Source organism: Solanum dulcamara, chromosome 5, assembly GCF_947179165.1.
Source record: "Solanum dulcamara chromosome 5, daSolDulc1.2, whole genome shotgun sequence".
Taxonomy (NCBI): Eukaryota; Viridiplantae; Streptophyta; class Magnoliopsida; order Solanales; family Solanaceae; genus Solanum; species Solanum dulcamara.
In genome coordinates this window covers 6,908,737-6,922,006 of record NC_077241.1, presented here as the reverse complement: position 1 = coordinate 6,922,006, position 13,270 = coordinate 6,908,737, and the positions used below count along the sequence as shown (strand labels likewise).

Here is a 13,270-nt window from a genome sequence, read left to right as displayed (position 1 = left end):
AATTTCCCCCTTTCCCTCTCATTCACTCAAAATTCTCTAACTCTTACAAGAATTTCTCTCCCAAGGTCTTCTTCTCCACCAAGCTCGTTAGAGATATTTGAGGCTGAAAGGTGGATGGAGAGTAATGTTGTACCAATTCAAATAATTGAGGGGCATGTTAGGCTCTTCTCCGTTGAAATAATTATCATATATCTTGTGATTTAAAGATTAAAGTATATTTATCCTTAAAACAAATATCTTGAGAATAATTGGAAATGGAGACAATATCATGTACTCCCTTTGTTCCTTTTTCCTAATTCCTCGTACTAACAATATATTTTTAGTTTTATTTATTCATTTGTCCTGTGATGGTTTATGATTGGTCTTAGATTTTGGCGGACCTGATTAGTTGTGTTGTTAATGCCCTCTGATTGTCATTTTTTTGATATTGGTTTTGTTCTTGTCTTGTAGAATTTGCAGCGCTTCTTGTTTTAGTCAATATGATATATATATATATATATATATTGTTGTTCTCTCTTTCTCGGGACAGGTACTTTTGAGCCGAACGTCTTAGAAAACAACTTCTCTATCTCCATGAGATAGTGATAAGGTCTGCGTACATCTATCCTCTCCAGACCCCACTCGTGAAATTTCACTGAGTGTGTTGTTGTTTGTTCATTTTAACAAATCAAGAGTCATTTATTATTTTCTTTGATATTGCCATTAACATAAAGTGCCCTCACTCCAAATTTATTGGAGTTACAACTTTAATAACCATTAACAAAGGTAATTTAGTAAAATAGATTCTTGATAAAAATAATCTTTAAGCGGGGAGCCTAGTCAACAGAGGACGAGTAAAAAGACATGGAAAGAGTATTTGCTAAATATGGAGAATGCTGAGAAAATTAAAATTAAAACTTTTGGAAAAAGTGTCGTTAAAATAGTCAAGCTCTTTTAAATATCATTTTTTTCAATTTTGAAAATAAAAACTATTTTTAAATTTTTTTTACAATAAAATATGATTCCGCCATCACAATTATAACATCGAATCCCCAACAAAGTTTTGTAGACAAATCATAAAATCTTATCCATTTTGAGTAAGCCAATATATGAATGACACATCAGCAAACAAGTAATCTAAGTGTATCCATAATAGCCTCTTTCTGTGGCCATAAACTCTTCATGTGGCCAATGCCACATAAACTTCTTTACACCCCAAATAAATTTATAACAATTTAAACATACAAAACGCAAAGAAGTATTCCAAAACCAAGTGAAAAAAATAAATAAAACACTTCCATTCTTTGATAATCTTGAGTTTCTTGCAACAATGGCTGCCACTATGATGACTACTCTCCCACAATTCAATGGGCTCAAACCCCAAGCTTTTTCAATTTCTCCAGTTCAAGGCTTGGTTAGTTCTAATATTTATGTTTTTACGCTAAATTGCTCGTAGCTAATATTTTTTTATAATATGTTGCTTTTTGTTGCTTAATTAGTGTCGGAGCCTGAATTTTTATCAAGGAGTATCAAAATTCTACACGCAACTTTAAATTTTTTTTGCAACACCTTAAACAATGCATTGAACCTTCAGCCAGTGTCAAGATGTGTCTAACATACTTATAAAATTAAAATTTTAACTTATTTATATAATATCATTTTCCGTCAGTGGTGTTACTTGACACACCTCAAGCAAGGGTAGCTCCACCCCGGGCTAAGATTAGCGATAGATTTTGTTGTTTTGCTGCTTAATTTGTGCATCACTAAACCATATATTTTTTTTAATAGAGAAATTCAAAAAACACAACACTTTATATATATATATACTAAAGGAGATTCAACTAGTTATGTACAAAACATTAAAAAAAATGTTTTTACCTATATATACTTAATATAATTTTCTAATAAAAGGAATTCAATTGAACCTTTACATTATATATAGCTCCACCACAACATACATAACAAGTTACATTTTATTTTCTAGGTGAACATATTAGGATTGTTATTAAAAAATTACTCATAATTTATGTAAAGAATTAACATAATAATATAAAAACATGTTCTCAAAATTTAAACTTTAATTGTTTATAATATTGTTTGTATATCAGGTGGCAGTTCAACCAAGGCGCAACAAAGGACAAGGTGGTTTGGGAGCTCGTTGTGATTTCATTGGCTCATCCACTAATTTGGTAAATATTAACCAATTAATTACCTAGTGCTAAAACTTAGTATAAAATCAAATAAAAAAATAAATTTGAAAAATATTAAAAACAGTAAACTTCATGTTTGGATTTATAGTTTCTATTTCAAAAAATAAAAATAAAAATAGAGGTAAATGCTCCACAAAAAATATTTTGAACTTCTTTTTTCCATTTTACTAGAATTATCTATTCCCCTAATTTTCACTATTATCTGTTATTTCATTTGTTCTATTAATTTTGCTATTTTGTCACCTTTTCCCCCTTTTTATTGTACTTTGATTACGTTTGTTTTGAATCGAGTGTCTATCATATAAACAACATTTCCATCTCTAACAAAGGTAAGAGTAAAGTCTATGTATATCTTATCCTCTTCAGATCCACTTATATAATTACATTGATATATTGTTATTTTAGGAATTGAATAGCTTTTCATGTAATCAAAAAAAAGAAAGAAGTTGTTTTTACCCTACTTATACAAAAGGAGATTCAATGTTCGAACGTAGTTCTGCAATTGATTGATGGTATAAAAGATTCTTTTTACACTATCAAGTCAACTAATAGATAATTTCAATTTAGATAACCATCTTAGAGCACACTATATAGTTATAAAAAAAAGGAAAAAAAATTACGCTCTATGTCTATTTTTGATTAATAATTGAAGTCGTAATTCATGTTTTATGATGGTGGCAGATAATGGTGACATCAACAAGCCTAATGTTGTTTGCTGGTAGATTTGGGCTTGCACCATCAGCAAACAGGAAGGCAACTGCAGGGCTAAAACTTGAAGTGAGGGACTCTGGCTTACAGACAGGGGACCCTGCTGGATTTACACTTGCTGATACTTTGGCTTGTGGTACTGTTGGTCACATTATTGGTGTTGGAGTTGTTCTTGGACTCAAAAACATTGGTGCTATCTAAAATTTGTACTTTCTATGTTTATAAACCAAATCATCTTTTGTGAAATTATTCATATTTCTAGCACATCTCTAGCTTGAATATACACTTGCTTTTTGAATTTTGAATTTTGTTGTGAAGGGAAGGAAAGTAAGTGAAATAATGATATATGGAGGAAATATCGATGAGAACATCATAACAGAACAAGCAAGTGTATGCTGACTTTACCTCTACCATAGAGGTGACAAAAATAGTTTAAAAAAAGACATAATGAAAGTACAAAAGACGACAGAAAATAACAAATTAAAAACAACAGAAAAGTACTACAACAATGATCCTATAATCGTACAGAAACAATAGATGGTAACTTCAATTGAAGAGCAAGAAACTACAAGAGTATTACTACACCTACTAATAAGGGCAACAAGTCAATACACTCCTAGTTACTAGTAAAGATGCACTACAATATTGTACTTTAATTCGTGTCCTCCATATTTTCTAAAGTAATAGTGCGAGAGATTCATCATTTATTTCATGATCTTCTTCATACTAGAGCCATCTGATTCTATACAAAAAAAGTTGTTCAATTCAAAAGAATTTAAACATGGTCAAGATCATCCAAGAACTTCAATGCTTTATGTTGTGAATTGTGATAGTAGAGTAGTGTATCAAACTCAACTCGTCTAACCATGGGAATCTACTCAGATTACGTATACTAATAACTTCCAAATACATTACTCCTTAAATTAAGAAATTGTATAGGGATTAGGGTCGCATGCAATATAATTTTTCCAACTATGAATTGGGATCGAATCCCATAGAGAGCGATATATAGTGTCATGACCCGCCACTTGATCATGAAGACGGGGGAAAGATCTAGAGTCTTGGAGAGGTTAATAGAAGGCTCTAGAATGTCCAAGAGAATTCTAGAAGAAGGTAGAGAAATCTAGAGTCTTGGAGAGGTTAATAGAAGACTGTAGAATGTTCAAGAGAAATCTTGAAGAAGGTAGAAGAACCTAGAGTATTGGAGAGGTTAGTGAAAGACTCTAGATTCTTGTAGAAGCTTGTAGAGAAGTCTTGAAAGACTTGGAATTCTCTAGAGTGTAAAGAGAGTTCTAGAGTAGGGACTTCTTTGTAAATATGAGAGGACTTGTATAGTAATTTTTATTTACACTTAAGCCCCTTAGGAGTAGTATAAATAGAAGGGGCCATTCATTTGTAAACCATCCAGAAATCAAGCAATCAAGCATTCTTCCAAAGCAATACTAAAGCCTTCTTCATAAAAGCTCTCTTGTCTTTCTTACTATTTAGCATTCCCTTAGCGATCTAGTCTTAAAGGCTTACTTGAGCTTACAAGATCGTGAAAGATTCGTGAGTAAGTTGTCAAGTGCCGCACGGAAGTCTTAGTGGAAGTCTAAGTCCGTGACAATAGGCTATCAAGCAAGTAAAGAATTATCACAAACTACACTAAGCCAAACACTTGATAATATCTTGATTTTTAAAAGAAAATTATGACTAATGTGGATTGTGGAAACATAAACTAATCTAGAAAAAGCAAGTACAATGACAGCCCAATGTGGCTACACGTTGTTCTCCTATCTCTAACTCGAATTATTAGATGAGGGTTAACACCTCCAATTCTTGTTAATTGATTTTTTCCCAACCTCGATTTTCCTCTCTCAAGCTCAAATTAAAGTAAATGGGCGAGTCCTAAATTTAGCTACTTCCTTTGAAAATATGAAAGAACGAGAATAATTAGAGAAGAAATTAACTCATTTCATTAGAATAAAATCATTCAATACATGATAAGCAAAACAGGAGATTTAATCCAAACTTTAATCATAGAATATTTCCATAAACAAGATTCACGTACGAAATAAAATACTACACACTTAAGTATTCAATACATAACAAGGGAATGAAGAAATGAGTAAAGGTTAAGAAATAACATAATACATAACAATAAACCTTTAATTTGGCCTCAATTGACATCTATGTCCTTCAAATTTGAATGTATACAAGTATGCACTTAAATTTGTATATAATTGAACAAGTATACGCACATGTACTGTCCTCACCGTGAATCACTTGACCTGCAGCACTGCTATTGTTTGTCATATTCCTTATTTTCTAAAGAAAATATTTTTCAAAACTTTTGACCAATCGATGGATAAATAAATATTTTTCTCCATATTGAAAACACCCAAAGTCTTAATGGACAAAGTCCCTTGAAAAAAAACAAACTTGAATAGTTACAAAACTAAGAATTCTGCAGCATCGACACTTAGATACCAAGTTTTTGCACTACATGACTAAGAGTATCTTTGGGCCGTGGTGGAGCCTGGTTGGCGAAAGGGATTTATGTGAATTCTGATATTAATTATGTGTATACATTGAATATTGGATCCCCTTGAAAAAACTTGAAAAAAATATTTTGATCCTTCCGCTACTGTGTTTGAGTTGTTATAATCTAACAACATTCTCATCATGCAAAATGACACTTTGAAAGGTTGAAGGAGAGAAAGAGAAAACAAATTTGAAAGCATAGAGATAATCTGGAGAAAGGGAGCAGATCTTTTTTTTTTCTATACAACAAAAGTTTACACCATATATAGTTACATAAAGTGGTCTGTCAGTCCCTTAAATCCTGGAACACGCTTCCTTATATTAAGCTTGAATAAAGCTCTATCACACATTACACCTATCTTCTGAATTCTAGAACTTTATAGCAAAAAATTCAAAAGTTACAGTAAATTATTAACGCGTAGAAATGTTTTACGCGTTTTCTTTCTCCTATAAATAGAGGCCTCCTGCCCTCATTTAAATCATCCCAGAAAGAGAGAGTAAGAATACAAAGAGAGTTATACACCAAAATAAATATTATAGTCTTGAGTTTCCTCTTTAGTAGTTGTTCCTTTTATAAGAGAGATGTGTTAATTGTTGTTTTCTCCTTGTATTTGAGAGCTGTGTATTCCATATTAAAATAGTGAGATCCTTCTACCCCGTGGTTTTTTCCCTCTATCTATTTGAGGGATTTTCACGTAAAATCCTCTTGTCCAATTTATTTTCATATTAATTGTCATATCAAACTTTAGTTGTGGTGTGTCCTCCCCCAACAGTGGTATCAGAGCCCTCGGTTATTCTGTCTGTTTTATTCGAAGATACTATTCGTGAATAGTAAATTTTTGTGAATAGTAAAATTCGGTGAATAGTAAATTTTGATGACGGTACAGTTTGTTACGATTGTTCGCAAAAATATTCAGAAACGATCTAGAAGAGTGTGAAGCAAATAACAATGTCGAGTACAACAAAGTTTGATGTTGAAAAATTCAATGGAACAAATTTCTCATTGTGGAAAATAAAAATAAAAGCGATATTGAGAAAAGATAATTGCTTAGCTGCAATTGAAGGCAGACCCACATACTTTGTTGATGACAGCAAGTGGAACGACATAGACAGCAACGCAGTTGTTGATTTACACTTGGCACTAGCTGATCAAGTGTTGTCTAGTGTGGCGGAAAAACGGACAGCGAAGGAAATATGGGATACTCTTACAGGATTGTATGAGGCCAAGTATTTGCATAATAAAATCTTCTTAAAAAGAAGATTGTATACTCTCCGAATGGCAAAATCCATGTCGGTTACAGAACACATCAATACTTTGAATACTCTATTTTCGCAGCTTACAATAACAACAATAACAACAACAAACCCAGTATAATCCCATAATGTGGGGTCTGGGGAGGGTAGAATGTACGCAGACCTAACTCCCACCTTGAAAGGTAGGGCGACTGTTTTTGGAAGACCCTCGGCTTTAAGAAAAGGAAAATAAGATAAAAAGTCAGATAAGGACAAACATATCGAAAATAAGATGAAAACAAGGAATAACAAAAAATGAGAAAGCCATGGTATAGTGGTACAGGAAGAAAAAGACATTAACTACTATAAATAAATAAGATAAGATAAGATAAATAAGATAGTTAAAGTGTAACGGCGCCACAACTATAAACAACAATACGATGCAGAAATCAAATGGTAATAAACAATGAGTAGAACTACAACTACTATGGTACAAATGATCAATCACTTAGTCTTTTATCCTAATATGAGTCCTCCACAAAGAAAATTATAGTGCGCTAATGCGCCTACTAATAAGGTAGAATAACGAGACTATGTACTAGCCTTCTACCCTAATGTGGGTCCTCCACACGCTCCTATCTAAGGTCATGTCCTCGGTAAGCTGTAACTGCGCCATATCTTGTCTAATCACCTCTCCCCAATATTTCTTTGGCCTACCCCTACCTTTTCTGAAACCATCCATGGCCAACCTTTCCCCAATAAAAGGGACTGAACGTGCGGAGCTTCTACTTCAAAGTCTGCCTGACTAGTATGATCAACTCATCATCAACCTGACGAATAATACAGACAGTCTAGTTTTCGATAAAATTGCAGCTGCTGTCTTGGAAGAAGAAAATTGGCGCAAAAATAAGGAAGATAGACAAGCAAGTTCGCAGCAAGCTGAAGCTTTGATGATGGTGAGAGGAAGACCAACAAAATGTAGCCCCAGTGGGAGTCACAATCAAGGAAGATCTCAATCAAGAAGTAAGAAGAATATCAAGTGCTACAACTGTGGCAAGAAAGGGCACTTTAAGAAAGATTGTTGGTTCAAAAAGAAGAGTGAACACCCTGAGCCATCAAATGCTCAAGGGAATGTTGCATGTACCTCAGATGATGGCGATATTTTATGTAGTGAAGCAATATCAAATAATGAAGGCAAAAAACATTTCATTGATGTCTGGATCATGGACACAGGAGCAACATGGCATATGACTTCCAGGAGAGAATGGTTCCATCAATATAATCCTATCTCAGGAGGGTCTGTGTTCATGGGAAATGATTATGCTTTGAATGTTATTGGTATTGGTTCCATCAAAATAAGGATGTATGATGGCACGGTACGCACCATCCAGGAGGTACGACATGTAAAAGACTTGAAGAAGAATCTATTATCTTTAGGACAACTAGATGATAATGGATGTTCATATAAGACTCATGGTGGAGTCATGAGAATATCCAAAGGAGTGCTTGTAGTGATGAAAGCGGAAAAACTTGCTGCAAACTTATATGTGCTGAAAGGTGAAACACACCAAGAAGGAGATGCATCAACCGCGTCAGCAAGTTCATTTGAAGAATCAATGATGATATGGCATCGTAAACTTGGCCATATGTCAGAACGAGGTTTGAAGATTCTTACTGAGCAAAAAATTCTTCCAGGGCTCAAAAAGGTTTCACTATCCTTTTGTGAGGATTGTGTTACCAGTAAGTAGAATAGACTCAAGTTTAGTAGTTCCTCTACTAAAAGCAAGAAAATATTAGATCTAGTCCACTCTGATGTTTGGCACGCACCGGTGGAGTCCCTAAGAGGAGCGAAATATTTCGTGTCATTCATCGACAATTACTCTAGGAGAAGTTGGGTGTATCCAATCAAGAGAAAGACATATGTTTTTCTAGTTTTCAAAGAATTCAAAGTGCGGGTGAAACTTGAATCTGAGAAAAAGATCAAGTGTTTGAGGACAGATAATGGAGGAGAATACACTGGTGATGAATTTAATAACTTCTGTAAACAAGAAGATATTAAATGGCAGTTCACGGTGACATATACTCCACAACAAAATAGAGTAGCAGAGCGGATGAACAAAACCTTATTGGAATGGACAAGAGCTATATTGGCAACTACAGGGTTGGAAAAAGGCAGAAGCAGTCAAAACTACCTGTTATGTGATCAATCGATCACCATCAACCGCAATTGATCTGAAAACGCCAATGGAGATGTGGACAGGAAAACTAGCTGATTATTCTCGCTTACATATATTCGGAAGTCCTTCTTATGTTATGTACAACACCCAAAAAAATTTGAAGTTGGATCCAAAGTTTAGGGAATGCATTTTCTTAGAGTATGCTGATGGAGTCAAGGTGTATCGCTTGTGGGATCCCACAGCCCGCAAGGTGGTAATCAGCAAGGATGTTGTATTTGTTAAAAATAAGATACAAGCAAAAGAAGGTAGCACTTCAAAAGAAAAATCAGAGAATACTACAGTTGAAGTTGAAGAAACAAAAGAAGTTCTAGTTTCTTTTGAAGCAGAACCAGAGCACGAAGAACAAGAGCAAGCTAAGATCGAAACTCCAGAAGTTCGACGATCAACTAGGGAGAGAAGAGAACCAGCTTGGCACTCAGATTATTCTATGGAGAGTAATATTGCATACTGTCTATTAACAGAAGATGGAGAGACTTCAACTTTTCACGAGGCTATGAAAAGCCAAAAATCATCTCTGTGGGTGGCAACAATGCAAGAAGAAATTGAAGCTCTTCATAAAAATAAAATATGAGATCTTATTCAATTACCAAAAGAAAGGAAGACCATTGGAAACAAATGGGTCTACAAGATCAAACGCAATGGTAATGATCAAGTGGAGAAGTATCGTGCAAGATTGGTGGTGAAAGGATTCGCTCAGAAAGAAAGTATAGACTTCAACGAGATATTTTCTCCGGTGGTTCGACTCACAATAATTCGAGTGGTCATAGAAATGTGTGCTACATTTGAATTGTACTTGGAGCAGTTAGATGTCAAAACTGCATTTCTTTATGGAGAGCTTGAAGAAGAAATTTATATGCTCCAACTAGAAGGTTTTGAAAAACAGGGAAAAGAGAACTTGGTTGGCAGGTTGAACATATCTCTATACGGTCTCAAACAGACGTCGAGGTGTTGGTATAAGAGATTTGACTCCTTCATTATAAGCCTTGGATACTACAGACATAGTTCAGATCCTTGTGTTTATTACAAGAGATTTGGTGATGACGATTTTGTTATTTTACTATTGTATGTTGACGACATGTTGGTAGCAGGCCCCAACAAAGATCGTCTCACAAATTTAAAGGCACAGTTGGCTAGGGAGTTTGAAATGAAGGACTTGGGACCAGCAAACAAGATTCTAGGAATGCAAATTCACCGATACATAAATAATAAGAAGATTTGGCTTTCTCAAAAGAACTACTTGAAGAAAATCTTGAGACGCTTCAAGATGCAAGACTGTAAGTCAATTTCTACCCCACTTTCTATTAATTTCAAGTTATCCTCAAGTATGAGTTCTAGCAATGAAGAAGAGAGGATGAAGATGTCTCGATTATCGTATGCATCAGCAGTGGGAAGTTTAATGTTCGCTATGGTATGTACAAGACCTGACATTGCACAAGCAGTGGGAGTGGTTAGTCTATACATGGCTAATCTTGGTAGAGAGCATTGGAATATTGTTAAGAGGATCCTAAGATATATCAAGGGTACCTCAGATGTTGCAATGTGCTATAGAGGATCACACTTTATTGTTAAAGGTTATGTTGATTCAGATTATGCAGGTGATCTTGATAAAAGTAAGTCCACCAAAGGTTATGTGTTTACTCTTGCTGGAGGAGCTGCAAGCTGGGTTTCAAAACTGCAATCTATCGTGGCAACATCTACGACGGAAGCAGAATATGTAGCAGCTACACAAGCTAGCAAAGAAGCAATATGGATGCAGATGTTACTGGAGGAGCTCGGGCACAAACAAGAGAAGGTTGCTCTATTTTGTGACAGTCAGAGCGCTTTGCATCTTGCAAAGAATCCGACATTTCATTCAAGGACAAAGCAAATACGAGTTCAGTATCATTTCATTCGTGAGGAGGTGGAAGAAGGTAGTGTGGATATTCAAAAAATTCACACTAATGACAAACTAGCAGATACGTTTACGAAGTCGATCAACAGTAACAAGTTTAAATGGTGTTGATCTTCTATTGGCCTAGCAGAAATGTAACATTGCAGTAATTAGGTAGAAAGGATGGTGTGAATACTTAATTAATTCTCAATTAAATCTTCAAGTGGGAGAGTGATGAAAAGAAAAGTAAGAAAAGTCAAAAAGGCACAACTACTTTTCTTTAATGTCAAAAAGCCAAAGCTATAGGCAGAGCTGTTTTTTGTTGAAAAAAACGGTAACATGTAGAAAAAATATTAACGCGTTTTCTTTCTCCTATAAATAGAGGGCCTCCTTCCCTCATTTAAATCATCCCAGAAAGAGAGAGTAAGAATACAAAGAGAGTTATACAGCAAGATAAATATTGTAGTCTTGAGTGTGTCCTCTTTAATAGTTGTTCCTTTTATAAGAGAGAAGTGTTAATTGTTGTTTTCTTCTTGTATTTGAGAGTTGTGTACTCCATATTAAAATAGTGAGATCCTTCTACCCCGTGGTTTTTCCCCTCTATCTATTTGAGGGATTTTCACGTAAAATTCTCTTGTCCAATTTATTTTCATATTAATTGTCATATCAAACATTAGTTGTGGTGCGTCCTTCCCCCAACAGACAACACTTAGCAACACATGCAAAAATCAGCACCCTTCATCACTCCTCCTTGATGGAAGTTGTTCAATACTCCAAACTTAGCTCTAAGAAGCTCAAATCTCTGTTTGTGTAGCGCCTTTGTAAAAATATCAGCTAGGTGATCAAGTTTATCCCTTTTAACTTCAGGAATATAAGAGTAACATACACAACCAAATACTTTAAGATGAGCAAATGATGGCTTGATTCCAATCCATACTTCGTATGGAGTCTTTCCTTCCAATGCTCCTATCGACAATCTACTCTAAATATAGACAACATCATTGACAACTTCAGCCCATAGCACCTTAGGCAGGCCTTTCTCAAATAGAAGACACCTAGCCATATTCATAATGGACCTATTTTTTCTTTTACTTACACCATTTTATTGTGGTGTGTAAGTAACTGTAAGTTAATGATGAATTCCTGCTTTCTGAAGAAAATCCTTGAATTGATTGGAAGTGAACTCAGTCCCATTATCAAACCTTAAGATTTTTATCAAAGAGACAAATTGGTTTTCAACAGTTGCTTTAAGCTTTTGAAATGCAACAAATACTTCAGATTTATGTTTAAGAAAATAAACCCAACAAAACCTTGTAAGGTCATCAATGAATAAAAGAAAATATTTGTTACCGTTATAAGGGGGAGTGCTCATAGGTCCACACACCTCAGTGTGTATTAGTTGGAGCTTTTCAGTAGCTCCCCAGGCTTGCTTAATAGGAAATGGTGATTGACTTAGCTTCCCAATTTGACAAATCCCACATATATTAGAGGTTTCATTTATGGAAGGCATATCTGTCACAAGTTCCTTATTCTGCATCATTTTTAAAGATTTAAAATTGATGTGACCAAGCCTTTTATGCTAGACATAAGTTTATCTTGTATGCCGACATAAGCTCCAATCTCAGTATGTTTCCAATCAAGAGGGAAGCTTCTGTTGTTCATTTTGACCGAGAGCAATTTTATATCAGTTGGATCCATGATTTCGCATGCTTTATCTTTAAATAACAGGGCATAATTTTTATCAAGCATTTGGTCAACACTGAGAAGACTTTGGCTTACATCAGATATAAGCTTCATACCTTAGGGAGTTTGAACAACAACTGCTCCTTTGCCCTTTGCATCTACAAGTCTGACTTTGGAGAAATAATTATTGTCCAGCCGTTCAAAATTATTCAAGTTCGCTGTCATGTGATGTGTTCATCTGCTATCAACAAGCCATACATCATGATCTTGAGATGCTACATTGCATTCTCCAGCAATAGAAGCATCAAACAACTTTTCTTCATGATCTTCAACATTTTCAGTAACTTGAGCTGGCTGGTTTTGATTTGTTTTACACACCTTATCCACATGACCAAATTGTTTGCAGACCTTACATTGAACTCCAAGTCTGTACCAGCAAAACTTTTCTGTATGATTAGTCTTTTTACAATATGGACAAGGTGGATACTTGGGTTTTCTATATCTCCCTCGGTTATTATATTGCTCCTTTTTCTCCTTACCATGTCTTTCATTTGGTTGTCTTTTTGATTCACCATCAAATTGAGCTTTTGATATTTGAACAACCACAAGTGCGATTTCACTTGAGTTCTCTTCTCTCTAAAAGCTTTCCTTTTCTCCACAGAAAGAAGAGCGTTGGATAGTTCATTCAATCTGACACGAGACATATCCCAAGTATCTTCAATTGAGGAAATTTTTGCTTCAAATTTTTCTGGAAGTGTCATCATCACCTTCTCAACTATCCTCTTCTCTTCTACTTTTTCTCTCAACAACCTGATCTGATTGATAAT

The 13,270-nt window shown here is 34.8% G+C and overlaps 1 protein-coding gene across 1 annotated transcript; it reads left to right on the top strand.

Annotated features, from left to right (window-relative positions):
• Positions 1–1,174: 1,174 nt before the first annotated feature.
• Positions 1,175–3,161, top strand: LOC129888939 (photosystem I reaction center subunit psaK, chloroplastic). Its single transcript, XM_055964013.1, has 3 exons — positions 1,175–1,393; positions 2,088–2,168; positions 2,871–3,161. Exons 1-3 carry the CDS (start codon positions 1,310–1,312, stop codon positions 3,096–3,098), a joined length of 393 nt encoding a protein of 130 aa, XP_055819988.1. The 5' UTR covers positions 1,175–1,309; the 3' UTR covers positions 3,099–3,161.
• Positions 3,162–13,270: the final 10,109 nt, after the last annotated feature.